Here is a 24,027-nt window from a genome sequence, read left to right on the forward strand (position 1 = left end):
TGTGCAACCTCAACAAACTCATCATCTTCCCGAACAGGTCCTCTACGTCTATGAGCTGGTGGAGGAATAATAGGTATATCATACATATAATGAATTTCCTCCATATAACTTTAGTTGTCACTACATATAGCAAGAACCTGGTTCGGATCATTCGCAACCTCACGGAGTCTACTGTTGTTCGATCTCTGTGAATTATAAAAAAAATTAGACAATATATAAAATAAATTTAAATTAAAAATAATTAAATAATATTCATTCATTTACCATATGACCCACAGTTGTTCCTTGACGACTGACGTAGTGCCTTGTGATATTATTATACCAATGAATATATTCTAGAGTGACATCTGTGTCAAACTGTTCAAGAGAAACCCTCACTGCAATAAACCTTGCACGATAGTGCCATCGCACTACCAAATGTGCAACTTTTTCAGACCAATCTCCAATCCTTAGGTCAATATCATGCAGTACGGGTTCAGTATTACAAGGCGATGGGACATCCTGCTGAAAACCGAATTGTCTCATCACCCTGTCAAGAAGATGCCACTATCCAATGTGAAAACATATGAGATGACTCATCGTCCGCCATATGTTTTGACCATTCGTACAAAAATTAGGCAAAGTATGCATAATAATTTTGTACGGCTCCCAAATAACCTGAAATACAAAATATTATATTAGAGAATATTAAAGAAAAATACAATAAAAATGTGTATAAAATAATCAATTAGGTTCAGTGTAATGTACCTGTTCAAGTTGAAGCAGATGAAACATGTATCTATACTTGTTGGCTACATGTGTGGCTGTCCTAGTCACACAAAATTTGTCTCTCCACCTAAAATTTTAAATTGATAATTTAGAATTTAAATTAACTAGATCAGTGATATAAAAATTAAATTGAATTAAAACAACATACCGAGAACCGTAGGCTCGTCTAACTAACTGAGCGTCATTAACATGTTGTAGCTGTGAGCCATTGTTAGAAATCGCTCCCAAGCGCAAAAGTATGAGAGGCCCAGCTATCTTTCAAACCTCAGGTCTTGTTGCTTTTCATAGTTGTCTATACTACCATGCCAAGCATGCTCCACCCCACGAATACCACCCCGCATCATGGAGGTTAGTAACAGTGGCAGGAACATCAAGTGAACAAAATGACTTGATTTATCTGAAAACAGACTTCCACCCATCATTTGTAGTATATATGCTCGCGCTATCTTGATTTCCTCGTCTACATCATTTGTAAGCTCACAAAATTGTGTTCCTAACATATTAAACTTAACCTCGATCCTTTAATCTTATCGGCAAGTGGGGTCGCACCGAGGTACAGTTGACAAACTTCTGACCAGTCATCGTACATCACTCCGGTGACCGACTCACCGTCAACAGGTAACCCCAACAACACTTCTATGTCTTGTAGAGTGATAGTACACTTTCCAACAGATATATGAAATGTATGCGTCTCAGGCCTCCATCTCTCGACCAAGGCTGTGATCAGATGTCAGTCCAACTGAATAAATCCTAATCTAGCAACCCCATAGAATCCATATGTGCGCAGTAACGGTACTATTCGAGGGTGGAGCGGGATAGTGCGCTGGAGAACTGCCTCTCAACACCTGCAAGATATTTCTCCAATAGTACGATCTTGGCATACAACAGATGATCGATGAATGGACTGGTCGTACAAAACATCGGGATCAACAGGTCCTTGGTTTAAAGCCATGATCTGAAAAAATATATATTTATTTCTCAATTAAAAAAATATTTGTTTCTCAATTAGAAGAATAATGTACAACTTAATTAAAAGAATAATGTACAACTTAATTAAAAAAATATTTTTATAATATTCTTTTGAGGCTAGTAAATTCCGCTGTTAAGTAAATTCTTTTGAGCTAAATTCCACAACTTGATTAAAAGTATATTTTAATAAAGGAAATTGAATATACAATAGATGTATGCTTGTGTGAGAATAATTTGTATTAAACAAAATATAAGAAGAGAAATGGAAATGGAAATGGGAGGAGAGGAAGATGATTTCGAAGGCAGTGAGGGTAGTGAGCTATGAAGGGACAGTGAGCAAATCAAGGGGAGAAGAGTGAGCAAAATCAAGGGTAGTGAGCTAAAAATTATCGAGGGAGTAAGTGAGCAAAAATGAAGAGGATGGTAGTTTAAAAGGATGTAGGTCGAATGTTGAACACTCGACCCACGAGTTTGGGGTGGTTGAAGAGGTATTAAGGCTATGAATGCAGGGAATCGGAGCAGGGAAATTGGATTGCAGGGAATCGCGCAGGGGAATCGGAGCAGGGGCAACATTAGCTTCACCTACTTATCTTCCTTGTCGAAGGTTGAAGTTTCGACTTATGTATGTCAAAACTAACCTTCGACAACCTAATATACAAAATTAACGAGATTCCCTTCTAGAGCGAGATCCTCATCACAAAATTTTAGCGAGATTTCCTTTTCCTTGTCGAGGGTTGAAGTTTCAACTTATGTATGTCGAAACTTCAACCCTTGACAGCCCTAATATACATATTGTTTTCAAGTTTTTCTTTGTTTGTCGAGTTTTCAAGTTCGACTCTAATGAATCCTCAACCCTCGACTTCTAATCTTGACCTCCCAAAACAACAATATTTCTCTAATAAGTTTTGAAAATAACAATATTAATATTAAAAGTCCTCCCAAAACTATCCCAAATTACTTTCTCTTGTACTATATCTCACTTTCTTTCTCTCTTGTCACAAAATTAATCGAACCTATTTCTACATAGAGATCATCGTCACCATATCCATCTCTGATCACAAGCAAAGAGAGAGATGAATGGAAGGAAGAATGTGTGTGAGATGAGATTATATATATAAAAAAGGGGGGAGAAGAAGAAACTGGGCCTATTCTTAAAGGGTTTTTTTTTTTTTTTTGTTTTGTTTGAAGACTTCAAGTTCTGTCAAAAGGAGAAAAGGCAAGGTTTGATATATATATATATATATTCTCAAAATTCAAGAATCACACTGCCATGGAGCAAGGCCCAGTTCAAGAATCACACTTCAGATTCTGGTTCTTTTGTGTGTTTTACTCTCCCTCCTCTTTCTACATCACACTTTCTCTCCCTTGTCCCAAGGAACAAGAAAAACAAAGTGAGTCTGAAACTTCCATGGAAGTAAAAATTCTCCACCAAACTAAAACAACCTATTAACCCAATAAAGAAAAACTAAAGACTATATAAACACACCATGAGTTTTCCCCGAAAAATAGAGAGAAAAGTTAAAAGAAACTAAGATTATTGAAAAATGAAAGATGAGAGAAAGAAGAGAGAGAAGAGAGAGAAGTGAGAGAGAAAGTAAGATGAGAGAAAGAAGAGAGAGAAGAGAGAGAAGTGAGAAAATTTCATCATCTTCCTCTGTTGAAAAATGAGAGATAAAAAAAGAAGATGGAGACGGAGGAGTGAGGATAAGATACAGAAGAGAAAGAAAAAAGAGGAGAGAGAGGAGTGATAAAGATTAAAAAAATATATATTTTTCAATGTCCTCACATCATATATTTAATCAATTTTACATTTAAATTTAATAGGCTTATCAGTAGAGAGGACTTTTTAAATATATTCTTGGAAATTGAGGGACTAAAATGGTTAATTTAAAAAATTAGGGACCAAATACCATCTATTCTTGAGAATTTCGGGACCAAAAGAGTATTTTTTCCTTTAAAGAAAAGATACTTTTCTTAAAATCTGTGCATCATTTAAGGGACCTTTCAATTTTTTGATTAGAATAAAATTTGTGTTATCCACATCTAAGTTAGATCAGTTTGGTCCTTTAAGATGGTTCACATATAGTTTCCATTCTTTCACATTGCAATTCTTTATGCTGATTGGATTATTTGTTGGTGGACTTTTTTTCAATATTTAAATCAGTTTTGTCCTGTGTAAAAGTTGCAGCCTGACACTTACATTACTCTACATTTTTGGTGGTGCCATTCCCCCTTTGTTCTCCAGTTCACTGCACTTTTCCCTCATTCTCACGCTTTCTACTGTTTGTAATTGTGTCCAAACCCTTATTTTCTTCTATATAAGTGAAGCATCAATCTTCTTTGTTCTACCTGTTCTCCTAAATCTTTTCCGGCTAAGTTAGGTGGCTCAATTCATTGCTTTAAACCAAAGTTTGTTATTATTGTTATTTGTATATATATACCAAGCTTTGATTGTGAAGGGGTACACATTATATGCAAAAACCGCCCCAAAACAGGGCCAAAATAACACCTTCTCCGACAACTTTTCTTTATGCCCTCACTCTAATATCTTCTCCCTCTACCCTTCTTCCCTCATCTTCTTCCTCTTCCTCTCTCCCTTCTCCCATAACTTGTCGCCACCTATGGGTAAGAATCAAACACACACACACACACATATATATAGACTGTCCAAATTATCTTTTGCCTATAGAGCACTAAGAAAAAGATGTGTATAACGTGATCCTGGTGTCCTACCATTTAGTAGTCAAGAAATTCTTCTGTCCAAATTGTCAGTGGCTGCCGTGAATCAAAATATTGTTTACTAATTATTATTTAGAGACTGCAGTATTTTGATAACCAGAAAAAAAAAAAATCAACTATTATACAAAAACAATCAACAATCAATCCTCTAAGCAACCTTTAAATATTGAAGAAAGAAAATAAAATAATGGTCAATGAGGCCATCCAACTTTAGTTAATTCATAATTCTGCAAATAAAAGGCTGGTCCTTGAAAAGGAAATACTATGGGTAGAGGGGGAAAAATGATGTATTCATTCATTACACAAGTAGTGTGTATGGATAAGATAACAACACATCTGTTCATATATACAATACAAACCCACTCGAACTATACAATGCAATGCATCCTAATAAGCTAAGCTAGTTACAGTCCCAACTCCCAATTGACGATACAAGAATCAGACATAAGAATGGTAACGAATGGCGTTGAGTCAATTCACTCCTCATTGTCCAACCCTACCTAGTAAGTTATATACTTGAGTGCAACATAATAAAAGCTCTACATGGAATATCTGACGTCCCCTTTTTCTTTAGTATGTCGCTCGTCTTGGATTTCTTCCAACTCCTCATCCTCTCCCCTCCTACCTGCTTGTTCTTTCCAATAAGCGACCATTTTTTTCCTACCTGCTTGTTCTTTCCAATAAGCGACCATTTTTTTCAGCCGAGCAACCTCCTTAGATGCTACATTTTTGCTTGGATCATTAACAATTGATCGAACTCTTGATGCATACCTGAATTAAAGCAAATTCATAAAAAGAAGCTTCAATGTAAAGATATAGTTTCTCTTTAAGTCTTCATTTTCCTTCCGTATTTGATAATAATAAACTTCTATCCGTTCGTTTAAAATTAATATGGATAAGAGGCCAGAAATACTTTCAAATATACCATTCTTTCCATCTTTCTTGCAGGTTAAAATGATTTAGAAAGTAGAAGAATTTGGAACATAACCCAAAAAATTTGAGCTTGAAAAGCTAAAATGAATACGTAAGTAAAGTTTCTCTTTACTCTCAGTGATGGTTGGCAAGGACAGTAACTATACTCATGGCTACATTTACCAACTTCTGAATACGTATGTCAAAAACATACGTCAATCAAACTTCTAAACAATCTCAAATATACATAAATCATAGAAGATACTTTAACCAAACTCCCAATTGATTTAAAAAAATAATATATAATTTATTAAATTCTTCAAAGTGGATATAGTAAAGAAAAGGATACCATACATGAGTGAATTATATGTCTCGTCCAAGTTGGATTCGGCTGGAGAGACATTGACAAACATAAGCGTTTTGGCATTACCACCGAGTGAATCACTCATTAACATTGTTAGCTTATGATTTCTGTAAGGTATGTGCTGGCCCCCTGAAGACAAAGCACTGATAACATCCCCAAGTGCTGAAAGTGATTTATTTATGCTTTGAGCTTCCTTAAGTTGGCTACCAGAAGAGCCTGATTTCTTCACTCTCTCTGATCCCGCAAGATCAACAAAACTAAGCTGCAAGAGAGATATTCAAACTATTACGTGCTGAGAGAAACACAACATTCATTTGTTTATTCAATGAAAAGCTCAGCTAAATTTTTAACTCATATCTACCTTTTATAAAGTCATTGTTTCTTGTGAATATCCATACATACCAGACCTGGTAGTGTATTTTCATATTTAAATCATACGACCACCTACATCCTTCACTCTAAATAAAAATATTGAAACTACTAGTACCATACCTTTCCTTTAGAAACAGATTGTGTCTGAAGGTTGGTACTTTCAATAATAATTGAAAGTATCAAATGTGATCTTGAACTTTCTTCATTCATTTGAGTCTCCGAAGTATGTCGTTGCTCTGATCCTCTATAAATAATATTTTTCAATTCTTCAAATGTTGAGATAGAAGCTATTGTGACGTTTTCAATGGATACCATTCCCTAACCTCACCAAATAGTCATCCCACTAAAGTTAGAAGTATAATAAATAACTCGAATAAACTAAAATCCAGGTAGAAATTTCACATTAAATTGTAAAAATCACTGATGATTGAACGTTGAAATATTTACCTTTGTATCCTTTTTTATCTCTAATCTCAATCGTTTTGCATTCCTTGGCAAAAGAAGATCTACCAATGTATCTTGATATAATTCTACCATGTATGCCTAAATCAAAGTATAGTATGAGTGAGAAGGACAGAAACAGAAGAGAAACAATGAATCATTTGTATAAAAGCCAATGTATAGAACATTGTATGCATTACGATCATTGAACTCGAGAGAGAGTAATGCATAAAACAAAAGTTAACAATTCGAGAACATAAATAACGAGCCATCTATTTCAATGAAACATAATTTATACACCACTATATGTAGTGCAATTTACAGACTCAAGATAGGTACTAAGTAAAACATAACTTAAATCATTACCTTCAATGAAAATGAGAACTTGTTACTATCCCTCTTCAAAATCCTAAAAAGTTCTCCAGTGGCACGTGGTGTTAGTCCAGGGTGGTCCTCAGATCCATATATTGTAAATGTCTTCCCAGAACCAGTTTGACCATAAGCAAATATGCATACATTATAACCATCTACAGCAGACTGGACAAGATACTGCATTACGATCGTACAAAAGAGTATCAATTAATGTTTTCTATTAACAGTGATAGCTAAAAGACAATAAAGATTCATCAAAATAAATAAATAAAGTTCTACAATTCTATTGAACTTGCCCGCGTATCTTCAAAAACATCTTCCTGAGAGGCAGTGCCATCAAATACATGATCGTACATATGTTGCTTCAGCTTATCATCTTTCCATAGATGTTCGACTGTGAACTCATCTAGACTTGTAAGCACATTTTTTTCTTTTTCGATAATTTCTTTATCATTAAGAGGTCGAAGTCGACAGTAAACTCTGATCTTTCCTTTCATATCTGCAATGTAATCAAGTGCAAATTTAATTGAACATTTCATAAGTTTTTTTTTCTTTTCATGTTACATGAGGAATAATTAAAAAACATGTTCACGAAAAAAATGTGAGAAATAAATGAATCAATTTGTAGTAAAGTAATTATGTAATATATATGTATTATCCTATTCTTTTTAATGTACACTTTAGAAATCAACTTTTCATTGATTTGATGAAAAGTAGAAAAGAAAGCAGAATAGAACCCTACCCATCGAAGAATACAACTCCAAGAAATATAAGTTACACTCGACGACTAATTTAAAAATGTTTAGTTAGAGAATAGAATGTAGAAACGAAGCATTTTGTCAGCTACAACTCCTCCCTTTCCTTCCTTTATCCCACAAAAATTCTATAATTTTGCTCAAACCACAGCTCACACAGACCATATAGTTTTTTGCCTCAACTCAAGTTTATTAACAAAGAAGGTATTAGCATATATTCACCCTCAGTTTATTTCGCTACGATTTTAGTTCATTTCTAAATATTAAAATTTTCATGTTCTGGAACATCACATTAGTATAATAATTAAATAATATATAATTTTATTTTGAACCACTACCAACCAACTCCTCGAAAATCATGGAGGAGACATACCAAGGAGTTTCAACATCCACAACCCCATCGACTTCTTCAGAAGAGATAGAAGGAATCCTAACAAAAAGAACCAACAAAACAACCATGCTCCACACAAGGCTTCTATTCAATTATTTTTCTTTAAAAATAATCATTACAACATATTTATGTAATAAATATATAAATTAGTAATTAAATTAAGAAAATATGCCATGATAGTTTAGATAAGGTTAGAGAGGTACAAAGGACTATTTTATTTTATTTTATATCTGAGTGTTTGGGCCAGCTTATATGATGTAGTGTGTTTCTTGAAAAGTCTTCTTGTATTTCTTGAGATTTCTTGAGTTGTCTTGTAGCTACCCTTGATTGTTCTTTGATCTTGGATAAATGCCGTTTTTACTTAGGCTAAAGTTAAGTTTCAGGTTTTTACCTTGGGCTTATTGTTTCAGCCGATTGACTGATCTTTTCTTCTTTGGAGGCTGCTGCCTAGCCTACAAATACTTGTACCTACGGGCTGTTGAGGCTAATTTGAAAGTTTGGATAAAGTTCTTTTAGATTTAAAATATTACATGAACCTCAACATTTGGTTATCAGAAAATTCATGAAAATAAAATAAAATCCTATATAGACGGCCAGCAACAGATTCGAAGTATGTTGAGCTTTGAATTTTTTTCTAATCAAATTTCAATTTTTTGTTTTTAAGTTTCTTATTTTATTATTAGATTTAATTTTCAGTTTAATATCTGAAGTTGATGTTAGATCTAAGATTTCAGTTTTTTGTTCTTTTTAGTTTGCTACAAGTTTTGCGAGTGTCCATTTATGACGTTGTATTAAATTGTAAGTTGGTGATATTAATTAGGTCCATTTTTGTACCTATATAAAAGTGAGCTTCCATGTAAAGTTGGCTCACCAATTTTGTTCTCCTTCAATTAGAAGTTTATTTTCTTATCTATTGGATTTCACTCTCTCATTTTCCCATTTCCATTTTCTTCTCTTTGTTTAACAAACACAGACATTTTGATTATTGCTTCCGCGACATAATTTTTTTTAATCAAATTCATTTTTTAAACGAAGTTGTTCCCCAGAGGCTTTTTTTTTAACCATATTTCAACACTAAGAGAAATTTAAATAAACTGGGGGAAATTTACAAGAATTTCTATATCGACATAAAAGAACTCATTCTATATGGACAGCATGGTAAACAAACCTTCTATCATGTTGAAATAGCGTTTCCTTAGAACTTGCTCTTCCCTATAAAGCGCTTCCATCTCAGCTAGCTGAGCCCCTTGCATCTTCAAAATGTTGGCTGTCTGCTCATTTTTTCGGTCAATGTCCTAAAATAAAGAAAGAATCATCACAAAGAGGCCAAAAGAAAAGTAAAAAAGAAGAGTGAAAAAGGATACACCGGGTGTTAAATAGATGTAAGAGATACTGCAGCTAGATCAGTTTATGCAAAACTAAATAGAAACAATCAGACTAGAACCTCTTTCATATCTCGTAGTTCCTCTAGTTCCTTCAAATTATTTTGCAGTGCCGCCAAATCAGAGTTCCTGATCGTGAGCGTTGACTCCATTACAGCTAGTTCTTGAGTTACTTCTTCAAGTTTTTTTTCAAGTTCTGCCACTCTCAGCCTCGAGATTTTGCGTTCATGTTCAAAGTTTTTCTGGAGATGTTCCATCTGCAAGTGAAAAACTTGATACATATTACTCTGGTAATGTATGAAGTAACAAACATGATACCATATCAAGAAAATATATCATGTACCTCATTGCTAAACTTCTTCTCAAGTTCAAAAATTCTTTGTTCCAAGAACAGCTTTTCATTTACTAGTTTCTTTCTAATTTCTTCAGTGGCTTGCAACTCATCGTTTCGAAGCCTCAACTCATCTTGAAGTTTTTGTAGAAGCTATAAAGAATAACATTCAACTCGATGCAATTTGCAATATATTTTATACTAAATAGTTACATCAATCATAACGTTTAATTACAAAAAGGATGCCAGAAAAAGAAAATTGAAATTTTGGATCTTGCTTTGAAGAATAGTTTTCTGCTTTTTGGAACAAAAATCCAGTTAAAGTTAAATATGTTTCAATTATCTTTTCAAAGTTTCTCTCCTTTTTTTTTTTTTTTTTTTTTCAAGTTTGCTTTTTCTGACGGCTTGAAATTAGCTTTTTCTTTGAAAATCATGGACTTGTATGAAAACAAGTTTTTTTTTTTTTTCCTTTTTCTTTTTTGAAATAAAACTAGTTGTTTGAATCTTTATTGAACATGTTCCTCTCTAATTTGAGGAACCAATTCAGACAATAAAAAACAACTCTGCCCCATTGACTTCACACAACAGAAGCAAATGGGAAGAACAAAAAAAAAAGAAGAAGGGTGATAGTTACAGAAGCTCTAGTAGCCATATTCATGGCTCACAAGTTCAAGAAGAGACCTCAAAGCCTGTTTCTTCATCACCTTCCATAAACCCCTCTCCCCGACTTCAAAACCCTCTCCATTTCCAAAACCCCACAACTACTATTTCTCTTAAACCTTTCCACCACCATTTTCACCAGCCTCTCATCGCTCCCCACTTCTTCACTGCCTTCTCTGAACTAAACACTTCAAAATATGCGCACCCCCCCCCAACAAAAAAAACAATAATAATAAATAAAAACGAGGCCCTCAAATACCCCTGCTCTTTTCCCCTCACCATTCATCTCCTCATTTCTTTTTCCAACTTGTAAATTGTAGCCCCCAAGTCAATTCCCCCTTCCATCCCCATTTCAATCTCTTTCATCTCTTCAAGTTATAAATCATAGTTTTAAAATTTTGAACGCGACTATAATTCTTAAAATAATATCCAAACAAAAACAGAAAGTTGTTTTTCATCAAACAAATAGCTCAAAATCATACCTGTTCATCAATTCCAACTGTATCTTTTTTCACATTATTTTCCAATACCGTGGTGCTCAATTTTGCTATTTTTGCTTCCATATCCCTTTTTTCAATTAACATGTCCTGAAAATGTAATAAAATAGACCACCAAATAAATAATAGAAATAGAGGCTCAATATAAGTTTGATGCGAAGTTAGCTGTACTGACCTGGTGTTCCTTGTCTTTTTCATCATACTGCGATCTCAGCCTCTCAAGACTACGTGTTGCCTCAGCTAAGTTTTGCTTTTCAAATCTCAATGATTCTTTTAGGGCTTCCAATTCTTCTTGCATTACCATTTCTTCCTTATTCTTTTCGTGCAATTCCTTCAGTAACTACATTAAGAAAGGTTTCCATCATCGAAATGGAAAACACTTTTTATAAGATGATGGTGAAATATATACAAATCCTATCAAGGATAATAACAAAAAAACACTTCCACTGGGTAATGAGAGTAGACAAGCTATAATTACAAAAGTGTATTAATGGATGGTTTCATGAAGCAGCACATATGCATGCCCACATATTAACATTTCAAGGCAAAGAATAAGCCCTTTCAAGGGTTACCTGTTCAGCATTTCTCTTAGACTCTTCAATGCCCTTACTCAAATCTTGAACTCGTTTCTCATATGCTTCCACACTTTGAATCTTTAAGTTGCAGGAAGAATCTCCGAGCAAGGAGCCAACAGCAGCAGATCTAGCTTTAGAGTAACGACGCAACATGACATCATTTATGTGTGTCTGGAGAGCAATGCAAATTTCTTCTCCCTAGAAAATAAGAACTAGTCAAGAAACCACTGTGACAGGGCACATGAGCTGAAATTCCCAAACACAAGTATTGATGTATGGAGATGAAAGCAACGAAGATAACCTGTTTGGTCTCAAACTGGAAAATGTGTAGGACGCCAGCAACTCTCATCTTAAAAAAGACCGCAGTGTTACTGCTACCGAACTGCATTATATCTCTTAATTCAGCAGAATGTAAATACTCCTTTGGAACTGGACGGAAGAAATGAACCTATAGAAAGTTGAGCAATTAGACCAACTTCAACCAGCCAGATGGCCCATTTAGGAATATTTAAATCACCGGACAGGTACCTCATTATATTTGATACACGTGAGACTATAATGCCAATATGCATGCGTTTGAATATTAAACCATTATAAGTAGTTGGGTAGATGTGGCAGTGGGTGATTCTTTGAATTCTAACTTCTGAAGAAAGTGTGATTTTGAAACATATGAAAACTGGCAATATTTCTATGTCTTTTGCATCTATTAATAATTGAATTGGCATTCTATTTATCTCCAAAAAAAAGAAAAAAAAAGAAAAAAAGGGTAGTTGTGCACGTGGAAACCTATATTACCCCTCTTTTGTTGATACCCAAAATTATACGTCCAGGTAGAAGTCCAATGGGATCATCAATCTTGCGGACGCCAAAGAAAACTGAATTCCCATAAGGAAGTGTTCTCAATATTCGAAGAAACTGTTGTCTTGCGTCATCCTTCGTCAGATGCTCCTGACAAATTAGTAAGAGAAATATTCAGCAAACTCTTTGTTCTTGGTCAAGATTGAATTGGTGGCTTTTTTTTTCTTTGGATAAGAAATAGCGATGTATTTTCACAAAAAGGCAGGAAAGAGCAGCCTAGGGGCCATGGAGAAGGAAAAAAAACATTTATACCTACTAAAAAATGGCAAGGAAAACTTGGCATAAACCTTGTATACATATTTTTCACTAATTCGTACAGAACAAGGTACATCAATTAAAAAGAAAGGCCTATCCTCAATGAGAAAAAGGAACTCGAGATTTGAACGTGGCTCAGAGGAATATCTCTAAAACCACTCACATACAGATCATGTTGAATGGCATATCTCTAAAAACAACAATGCTTGTCAGTGCTTAAGAAAATATTCATAAAATTGAGAGTAATATTGCCTTAATAATCAATTCAAAATAACATTTACTAATCTAAATAGACTCTTCAAGATAGTAATTTGTCTGCAACAAAATACTCCAAATACCAAAACTTACCATTGAACGAAAACGCGAGAGAATATCCAACTCCCACTCTCGCTTTGGTCTTGTTATGGCAATTTGTCTGGGTACAAATCTTTCTAGAAGCGAATTCCAATCACTAGTACCCATCAAGCAGTTAAAAGTACAATTAAAATGGAGTACACAAACCTATACTAAAAGAGGTAATGTTTTTTTCTACATAATTGGGAATGAAGAAGATACTTGTTGTAGAAAGTAAAGGAAATGAAAGTTTAACATACTATTTTAAAATATGAAAACAAAGCATAATGATAAATTACTTCAATAAAGGAGAGCAATAAAAACACCTACGTGCAAGATTCTGGACTGGTAATAAACCCAATTTCAACAAGAATTTGTAATGCTGAAAGCTGTGCAGCATCATCCCTTCCAACAGGATAATTTCCCAACAAATAGTCGTGCTGCAGCTGTAAATATAGACTGACTCTCACATAGATGTTTAAATATAAAAGTTCAAATGGCACATAAGACGTTTCCGGTTGCACTAACTTTCTAAGCAACCTGCTTTTTATTTTCCCAAAACTTTGAGGGAATAAACTTTCTTTCTTTCTTTCTTTTCTTTTTCTTTCTTTCTTTCGATAGACCAAAAAAAAAATTACCAAAAGAATAAATTACGAAGAAACTACCCAGAAGAAACTAACAAAGAAAACAAAAATAAAACATGCATGGAACAAAAGATGAACAAAAAGAAACTATGATGAAGAAAAAGGCAAAACAAGCATAGAAGAAAATCCACCTATCAAGACTACGTGATTTGGTCTAAGGACTTTTAATTAGAATTTTACTATATTTGCAACTAATTTTAGAGTTTGCTATTCTTGCTATTAATTTAGCTTATTTTGCCATATATGCAAGCAACTCTAAAGAATAATATGATATATTTAAATGTATTGTTTTCATCAAAGCTTATCAGATTAAATGTTAATTTTTAAAGCCCAACGTATTGAGTTAAGGATATGCTACAAAATAATATCATTACTTTAAAAGATATCTAATCAATAAGTTTCCTTTTTCAAGGCAAAAATAACTATTCAATTGTATTAAAAATTATTTTTTTCCTACCGAAATCACAAAACATCATCGATAATTTTTTTTGTAAGGATATCTCTTACAATATCAACTATTATTGGATGGAAACTTGCCCTAAGGCAATACAAATGAGGACCATCTGAACTAGAAATATATATATATATATACACACCTTTTGAAATGCAATAGTTAAACGATTAATGTCCCATTTGATAAACATTTTGTTTTTTGTTTTCCATTTTTTAAAATTATGCTTGTTTTATCACAATTTGTCAGTAAGTTTTTCACCTTCCAAACTTCAAAAATAAAATCAAGTATTCAAAAACTACTCCTTTTTTTTTTCAGGTTACAAATTCTAGCTTCATTTTTTAAGACATTTCTACGAAGTAGAGGCAATAAAGCAATAAAACAGTAAGGTAAAAGTAATGTTTTAAGCTTCATTTTTAAAAACAAAATGGTTATCAAACTGGACCTAAATTATAATTTGATTGCTAAAATTTCAATTTTGTGTCTAGTAGGATTTGGACTTCAAAAAGTATCTAATGGGTCTATAAACATTTAATGTTATGTCTATTCAATATCTAACCTACTAGATACATTTTGAAGTCGATTGACTTATTCTATGTCTATTCAATCTCCAACCTATTAGTTACATTTTGAAGTCGATTGACTTACTTGTTAGATACAAAATTGACAGTTCAAGGACTTGCAAACATTTTTCAAGGTATAGGGGGCCTATTACACACAAAAGTGAAAGTTTAGGAGCACTCTTTAAAGTTCATGAATCTATTAGACACAACACTCGAAGTTTTAGAATCCAACTTGTGATGTAACCAAGATAAAACATTCCTACCTGAACATATGACAGTTGTATAAACATTGGGTCCGCTACAGCTTCATCAGACTCCCGAAACAGCTTCTTTTTAAATGTCAACTTGAAGTGCAGAATTTCTCCTTTGCTTCGATCCTTTGTTGCCTTGAATTCTGCTAACAGATCTCCAATATATTTGTTGTCATCAAGCCCAACATACTCCTCTGTTGAGAAGAATTCCATGTCAGATTAAGATGTCCATCCATCCGTTCAAATTAGAACCAAAATATAATATGTTAAACTGTACCATTCCCTAGATCAAGTGCTTTAGCCCCACTAACGAGCTTACGGCATTCAAAAAGACTGAAGCTAGAGTGTGCTGACAGTTTTATAACACCTGAAAGTTCCTGAACAAAAATATGAAATGTTCTGAGGGTCCACTAATTAATCATATTAAGTGTGGTAGCCACAGGAAAACATTCACTTAAGTAGGTTAAATTAAGGAACAGATATGAATATAAAAAAGAAACAAAAGAACAGACTACTATCTTCTTTAACTCTAATAAATCGAACTCTTATCATGGAACCCAGCAACTAGTTTATTTCAAATTCCAACTATCAAAACCAGGATACTTCAGTTTTTTATGTTTTTTGGTTTGAGAGGCTTCAGGAGTTTATGCCTCTTCAACTTTTCTCGTCATTGTCATTTTAAAGGTTTTGGTTGCCATCTTTGAAACTATAGTATTGTGTTGCTTACTGGTTGCCATTGCTATTTTGTCCAATTCTCATTGTTGTGCTCCTCCCTTTAGGGGTAGGAGGCTCATAAACACCTACGACCCACCCCACCTTCATGCCTTCCTCGAGAGAAAATGTATATTATTTAAAAGGTACGACCATCTATAGACTAAAGTGTCGAGGATCCCACATTGGAAAAGTCAAGGGACCTCACACTCTTCATAAGATAGATGGGCTACTCCTCTCATTGCCAATTGATTTTGAGATGGAGCCTATATTATCTAATATGGTATCAGAACCCATAAAGCCCAAACGGGAATTCGGTTCAAAAGTAAAATTGAGATCCAATTCAAGAATGGTAAACCTAAAAGAGGCACAATCTTGAGGGAGCATGTTGAGGATTCTACATTGGAAAAATCAATGGACCTCACACTTTTCATAAGATAGATGGGCAACTTCTCTCATTGCCAATTGGTTTTGGGATGAAACCTCATATTATCTAATATAAAACTTATACTGATGTTGAATGGGAAGGAAGTACAATAGCTAGAAAGTCTACTTTTGGCTATTGTTCCTTAACTTTGTTGGAGGTAACTTAATAACTTGATAAAGCAAAAAGTAAAACGTAGTGACTAGAAGCAACGTCGAAACAGAACTTAGGGCCTTAGCCCATACTATTCATGAAGGTATATAAATAAAAAGATTCTTGAAGAATTCAAACTTTTTTATAAGATACCTAAACGGGTTTACTGCCACAATAAGGCTACATTTCTGTAGCCCATAATATAGTTCAACATGATAGGATGAAGTATATTGAAGTCAACGTGTGTGTGTATATATATATATAAATATATCATAAAGGAGAAAATTCACACTAGTGTAATGTGTATTCTTTTTCTCCCAACAATAGAGCATGTCGCGACGTGTTGACTAAAGCACTATTCAAAGTACAAAAAAAAGTTTAGAGGAAACAAAATTTTCAATGAAATAAAGAATGACTTGACAAATTGGCAATGAAAGATATCTTTAGATCAGCTTGAGGAGAAGTGTTGATCCATTATTAGTAAATATTAACTGTAAATACCTAAATTAGTTGACAGTTTAAATTTATTTCTCATTCCACTTTTCTATCTTATATGGCCATTTCTCCTGTATACAAGGGACGTATTTCTTACTTTGTAAATCATTGAAATACAAAAGTATCTTATTCCATCAAAATTAATACTACCTCAACAGAATCAGCCACCGTTGTTGTCATATCATATGTAATTTCTTCAAAAGTTTCATCCAAGAAAAATACTATAGTTGTAAGTTTTCGGCCTGTTAAAAGAGCTTCGATTTCCTCACGACCAGGTATTATATGCCTGGGACCAGCCTTCATGCAACGTTTTAAAGCATTCAGTGTATTTAATGCAAGAACTCGAATCTCTGGATCAGTATTTATGCCTTGTGCAACATTATGAACATACTCTGACAGATATCCACCAATATCCTTGCTAGGAGGCATAGCAGATGCACATAAATACATCAGCTCCCATGCTTTGATTAAATATTGCCTGTAATATTCGTATTCATATGCATAGAGAGATCAATCCAAAAAATGTGGTATTGCATTTAATTAAAATATCAGTAATTCAAGCTAGAATTTAATCATCAAAACCAAGGATCAACAAGGAAAATAATAGTTTAGAGCATACCTATCAGGAGAATTTCTAGTTTGCTTAGAGATTTGGATAAAAAGTTCATCCCGTAGCTCTGAACGTTTCAAAGTGTGCTTGTATAGTTTTCCAACAAGCTCAATTCGTTCATCTAAGCTTGTTGCATTAACTCTATCAGAAGAGTCAACACCCATGTACTTCAAGATTATTTGGAATAGTTTTATGGCTCGGCTCACTAGGTCAGAATTTATTTTAAGTAATGAAGTTGGTATAGGATCCTGTACAAAATTTACAACTTACTCTTGTAAGAGTTTGGTGAGTACTTAAATTTCATGACAAACAAGATGTTCTCACCTTTTGGAAACACAACATATCCTCAAATGTGAATTTTTCCCGAACTTGAGGACCTACAGATCTTTTGGAAAAGAATCCACGTTTACCAGAAGAATGGATTTGTTTGTGCATCATCCTTAAGAATCCTTCGACCTTGGAAAATAATAATATATAGAGACATCAATTTTCAGGGATTATAATGAAAATAAAGATTGTCAGACATCAGAAACAACACAGAAACCATTTCACACTTGTAGGCATCATAAATATTATCCCACCTGGAATCTGTCGATCAAAGGTATGACACCAGCAAGTTCTGCAGGAATTGCCGTGGATATGGTTGTAGGAGTACTAAAGAAACAACCAAAGAGAAAGTTAATTGTCAGAGACAGAAAAAATTAATCCAGAAAACATCAAACTATAATACGAGCTGAGGAGACACTGAAAGAGAATATAAGAAGTCAATGAGTTTGCATTTGTTAGTATTATCATTTTTACACAATAAAAAATGGAAAGAAAAAAAAGGAGGAAGGAATTGTAAGTATTATCATTAATGATTATTTTTCTGGATGAGAAACCAAGCTTCAAGCTTGAGAAAAATGCTAGAATATAATCATCAATGAGTAATTTTCTATTAATAGCACCGAGTTTTTTTAATACACTTTTGATTGAAGTCCTAAACGAAGGAGGTCATAATATCCGGTGAAACAACGGCATGAAAGGATGGGATCGGTGGTCCAAGTTTCATTTCTTCTTTCCAGAATCCTGCTACAGGTGAGAGTTGAGAGAGGTGCCCTTCTTCTTTCTTTCTTTTCTTATTTTTTTCGTTTTTGAATAAGAAACCAAAATTTTCATTGAGAAATGTGAAAGAATATATAAGGGCATACAAAAAAAAGGAAAAAAAGAAAACCTTCAAATCCAAAAGAATTATCAAAGGCTTTAGAGGCAAACACCCATGAGAAGGTATTAAAAAGAGAAGTCAATGGTAATTACAGGAGGTGCTTTTCATGACACAAGTTGTAATCCGTTAGTTGCATGCATAGAGTAATTTATTTTCTTACAATGCTTTCTGATCTTCGTTGCTCCACTAAATATCTGAATGTTAGACCAATTAGACTAATACTTTGACGCTAGCTTCTCCAATTTATATCTAAACTATGTTTAATCACAGGAATGATGTAGTTGGCAAGCCTGGCTATGACCTAATGACTTCAGTATAATCTTTTTTCTGAAGACTGAAGCCGCCAATAACATTCAGTATTACAACTTCATTGCTTCAAGGGAGAACGAAAATATGCATTCATGAAATTCAATATGTAACAAATAAAATTTTAGAGATTAATTGCAACAGGTATTTTTTTTGCACTCACGGGGGTGCAAAATTGGAGCCATCACTGTCATAATCATCCCCATTTGAAGCAGCAGCAAAGCTTTGAAGGAGAGTATCATCATTGCCACTGCTGGAGTTAAAGGAAGATCCCATTGCCCTAGCACTCTGAGCCATGTCAAAGGTCATTTAACAGGGGCAGAAATGGATTTAACTACTAGGGATCCCTGTAACTAAAAACTGCAAAAAGGTGTATAGTTGAAAAGGTTAATTTTTATACGATCAGCATCCGAGCTAATGTATATTTATTTTTAAATAATAATAATAATAAATAGAATGAGAAGTACAGGGAGACAAAAATAGTAATGAAATTTTGAACTAATCCAGAATGGAATATGTTCTCGAACAATGAAACCCATTATTTATCAATGACGCCGCTGGATAGTGAGAAAATAATACATTGAAACGCGCTAGCAATTACTTAAAGAGTAAAAGATGTGCGTATAAAACCCATACGAGCTACAAGAAAATAGATCCACTGAAGTTAGAGAACAATGTAAGAAAGCCAGCCCTTCACTTCATAACACTATAGGAAGGGCCATAAAAAAAAATAAGAAAAAAAAGGTAAATGCATAGAAGAATTGACGAAGCTTGAAGAATGAATGATTAATTGCAGGTTGAAGCAAAATGAGTTACCTTTTGGAAGCAAAAGAGAGGTGGCGGAGAGATCTGAGGTGAAACTTGAAGGTCAGCCAGGCATTGAGTCGCTGGTTGGTAGAGATTAGAGAAAGAGAGGGCAAGGAGGGGGAGAGAGAGAGGAGGAGGAGGAGAGAGAGAGAGAGAGAGAGGGAGCAGTGGTGGGAGTCACGAGAGTATTTTAAATGGCAAGCAAGCAAAGGCCCAAAAAATGGGTAGCGAGTCGACTTGAGTTGCCGGCCTGACAATATCTTCGAACAATCTGGCATTTACATTGTCATTGCCGCAAATCTACTACTCCTCAAACCGGGGAGAGGGAAATTTACAAAATCCCGCGACTTCAAATTTCATCATTTCATTTCCTGATGTCATTTTTTAATAACAGCTACAACCTTTATTTATTTGGTTGGCCGAAACAGACCTTATACTATTATATTCGGTATAGAATAATTCTTTCAATCTATATTTATATTTCTTTGGATCAATCATTATGTGTTCATATCACCTATAATAAAAATTTGCTAACAATCTCTCTCTCTCTCTTATCCAAAGCAGAACTATAACTATATTTAACATCGCGTTTGGCTCACCAACATGAGTTGAATTGAGTTGGTATAATATACCAATTCATTATTTGGTCCACCAACTTTAAATGTTAGAAGAGTTGAGTTGATATATTTTACCAACTCATCCCAACTCCCATGTTTTCAATGGCTCCACCCATTGACCGTTGTCACACTCTGATAACTAACTTCGGGCTCCGACAACCACCTCCGATCACAACTTCGGCGACTAACTCCAAGCTTCGACAACCACCTTCGATGACAATTCCGACACAAAAATCCGGACTTCGACAACCACCTTCGATGACAGCTCCGACGACCAATTTCGAGCTCCGACAACCTTCACGTGACCAACTCTGACAACCAATTATGGCCATTAACAACCACCTCCAGTGACCTAACTCCAACGACCATCTTTGTACTACCAACTCTGACGACCAATTGACTCCAACAACAAACTTCAATGACCAGCTCCGATAACCACCTTCGTAGGCTCCGACAACCACCTCCAACTACAAACTCCGATGAAAACCACTTTTGATGATCACCTTTGAGCGAGCAACTTCAACGACCAACTCGAGGCTTCGTTAACCACCTCTGACGATAAACTCCGACAGCCAACTCTAATACCACTTTCATGCAACTAATTTCGGACTCCGACAGTCTCCTTTGACTACAATCTCCAGCGAAAATCATATTTGATGATCAATTCGACGTCCACTTTTGCCCAACCAACTTCGGGATTCGAAAACTACCTCCAATGACAAACTTTGACAACCAACTCCAATACACCTTCATGTGACCAACTTCAAGCTCTGACAACCATCTCTGACTACAAACTCCAGCAAAAAATCATCTTCAATAAACAACTTCGACAACCACTTCCAACTACTATAAGACTAATGTCTGTTAAAGTATGTTATAGGGTTGTTGGTTATATAAAAAAATATTATTTTGTCTACGCTAAGTGCAATATTTATACGCAATGAATTCACATATCAAACGAGTGTGAATAATATTTGGATGATGTACGTAGTTGAAAAGTATGTAACATATAACAAACAAAAAAAAAAAAATTATAAAATGAAAATTTTTTTCCTAAAATATTTTCCAACAAGAATTAATGAAAAATAGATAACTGTTCTTTGATGATCCTCCAATTTAGAGGAAATAAAAGTGAAACTTGAAGAAATATGGTGACATTCTATTGGTTTTTGTTGAAAATGTCCTAAAACTCGCAGTTCGTGTTAAACATTCCATTTTATCAATAACAATGACTTGTTGATTTTGCATCTTATTATGAAAATCCAATAAACACATCCTTGGCTATAGTCTGAATGTTGTAACTTTATGTAGTGACATAAACAGGATCAAGTTGACAGTATATAGCCTAAATGGTCTACAACAAGATATGGAGAAGATAGCAGCTGGAGATGGAGCATTGAAGAAATTCTACAAGAGGTATGTCTTAAAACTCTTTTTTTTTTTTTTTACAAAAGCGTACTTTAGATTTTGCCAAAATTAGTGAATTTAAATGTTTAGATGATCCTTGTGCTTCCGCTGCTGTTGATACAATCCTATAGTTTTCATGATGATGAGAGAGATTTAATTAACAAAAATTCATGATATATTTAAAATATAGAGCAATAATAGGAAGAAGAAGAAAAAGAAGATGATGATAATGAAATTCATGAAGAAAAATTAGCTAGAATCAAAAGTTTTGATTTCGCTATAGTTTTTTATTTTATTTAATCATATTTCTACAATAAATGTAATAAGTTAATTGTTGTTCATAGCCAAAAAAGAAAGAAAGAAAGAAAAAGTTTTAGAAATTAAAAAAAAAATTGTAATCCATATTTCATTCATACAAAGATGGTTAGAATTATTGAATAAAAAAGTTTCAGAACAAAAATAATAATCATAAAAACATATTATTTAGAGTTTAAAAAACTACATCAGATACTCAAATATATGAACTCAACTCTGCACCCCAAACACAGACATATGAACTCCATAGATATATGAACTCCACAGACATATGAACTCCAGACATCTTATCTCAACTCAGCACCTCAAACAACCTTTTAATCTCTTTAAACTTACAACTAGAAAGTAACATATGAGAAAAGTTAGAATCCCATGAAAACAAGACAGTCATAAAATCTCGTCGAGCCAACATATGGATTGTTATTTTCCATTCCTCACACACAAAACGAAAATGGATGAATGGAAAGAAAATAAACAGCCAATTGCCATATGTTTTCAAAGAGAGTATGCACCTCTAGATAAGGCTTAATAGATCGATTAACACCTCGTGATCTAACAAAATCGTAGTATCCACCACCTCATCTCTAGTAACCACAACCAAACCTTCAAAAATTTCCTGAGCCTTAATACATATTTGTTGGATTTAATGTCTTAAATTTTGTGGATCTTGTAGTTTGTAATTTGTAAATAAAAATGTATCCATTTAATAAAATAACTAGTATTTTATTCGACATTTAGGACGCATTAACTCTATCCAATAAACTAATATCAAAGGTTATTTTATGTAGCTTGAATAGTATATGGTAGACATACAAATGGATCATGTTTAAGTAATAACCTAAAAGATCTGCAGTATATGGATAAGTTATGGACTTTTGTCTATGAGGACAATCCTTTGATTTATATGGGTGAGAGTAGCCCAAGTCGCCGACTCGACAAACCTATCATTTTGGAGATTTGTCCAATTAGAGAGCTGAAAATATAACTCCCCAAAGATGGAATTCACTCATTTCCGTTTTTAGGGAAAGTAGATGAACTGCTCCCTTAAATGCTGACTCCAAGTCTTGAACAAGGAGTCCATCTCTCTCATTGGCCAGGGAGGGATTTATTTATGGCAGGACCATAAACAGCTTGTTCATTAGAGGATAAGTGGGACATAAGGAGAAAGATGTAATTATAGGGGTAAAATGCTAATTTTGACATAAATGTAATTACGAATAATTAGTGATGGATCGACTTATTGATGACTGGTTATATCTATGGATATAAATATATCAACAGTGCGAAGAGTGCAGCTGTGGATCTTTAGTAGAATGACCCAAAATTAATGAATGTTGATTATATTAATTAAAGAGTTTGATTAATTTAATCATGAATAATTGGAGCTTCTAATTTGTAGATCCATTAGGTCACTCTACTATAATTGATTTTAATATAATTTGAATTTTTCGAATTATTTTAGAAAAATTTATATTAATAGTACAAATTATAATGTATAATGGTACATTATAGAATAGAGTTAGTTATAAATATGATTTATAATCAAAATTATATAATATAAGAGAATAATATTTGAATATTAAATTAATATGATTGGATTCATATTAAAACTATATAGTAAAATTTAATATGAATTGGGTTCATATTAAAACTATATGATAAGAGAGATATATGCATTTTTATATAATTTAAATGCATGGTTAAATAAATATGTGATATTTATATTGATTAATAGTTAATTAATTAATTAATATTTATTTAATTATTTATTATATATTATATATGATTTAATATATATTTATTAAATTAATTAATTAATTAATTTTAAATAGATTCACTCAAGTTATGCAGGGGAATGGAGATTGAGGTGTGAGGGGGTTATTTCCTCTCAAGTTAGTTTCTATGAAATATATAAATGTAGAAACACAAAAAAACCACTCTAGTATGGTTATCATCTCTCTCTACTCTCTTTCAATCTCTTGGAGAAAATCTTCTCTCAAAAGTTTCTTTAATTCCCTATAATTTTGGACTCTACTATCTGTGATCCTTCTAGAGACATAGTGAGGAAGCCCTATTGGTAGTGTCTTTTTGTTTG

General features: G+C 33.7%; 1 protein-coding gene across 3 annotated transcripts; it reads right to left on the reverse strand.

Annotated features, from left to right (window-relative positions):
• Positions 1-4,745: 4,745 nt before the first annotated feature.
• On the reverse strand, positions 4,746-19,996 carry ZWI (kinesin-like calmodulin-binding protein (ZWICHEL)). Of its 3 annotated transcripts, none has more exons than XM_090307495.1 (25): positions 19,603-19,996; positions 18,950-19,146; positions 17,858-17,930; positions 17,601-17,732; positions 17,286-17,524; positions 16,817-17,144; positions 15,161-15,260; positions 14,896-15,077; positions 13,305-13,420; positions 12,990-13,092; positions 12,324-12,476; positions 11,830-11,976; positions 11,526-11,726; positions 11,129-11,293; positions 10,939-11,043; positions 9,809-9,949; positions 9,528-9,722; positions 9,252-9,378; positions 7,234-7,436; positions 6,932-7,114; positions 6,572-6,667; positions 6,245-6,442; positions 5,743-6,014; positions 5,141-5,247; positions 4,746-5,101 (listed from the first exon to the last, which is right to left on the reverse strand). In XM_090307495.1, exons 2-25 carry the CDS (start codon positions 19,093-19,095, stop codon positions 5,016-5,018), a joined length of 3,798 nt encoding a protein of 1,265 aa, XP_090163621.1. In that variant the 5' UTR covers positions 19,096-19,146; positions 19,603-19,996; the 3' UTR covers positions 4,746-5,015. The 3 variants fall into 3 exon arrangements, with proteins under 3 accessions (XP_090163621.1, XP_090163622.1, XP_038904786.2); XM_090307496.1 differs by having other exon boundaries at positions 18,950-19,074; positions 19,603-19,972; XM_039048858.2 differs by lacking the exons at positions 4,746-5,101; positions 5,141-5,247; positions 5,743-6,014 and having other exon boundaries at positions 6,333-6,447; positions 19,603-19,972.
• Between the last annotated feature and the right edge of the window lie 4,031 nt (positions 19,997-24,027).

The sequence above is a fragment of the Benincasa hispida genome, chromosome 11 (assembly GCF_027475165.1).
Source record: "Benincasa hispida cultivar pf3 chromosome 11, pf3_genome.v1.1, whole genome shotgun sequence".
Taxonomy (NCBI): domain Eukaryota; kingdom Viridiplantae; phylum Streptophyta; class Magnoliopsida; order Cucurbitales; family Cucurbitaceae; genus Benincasa; species Benincasa hispida.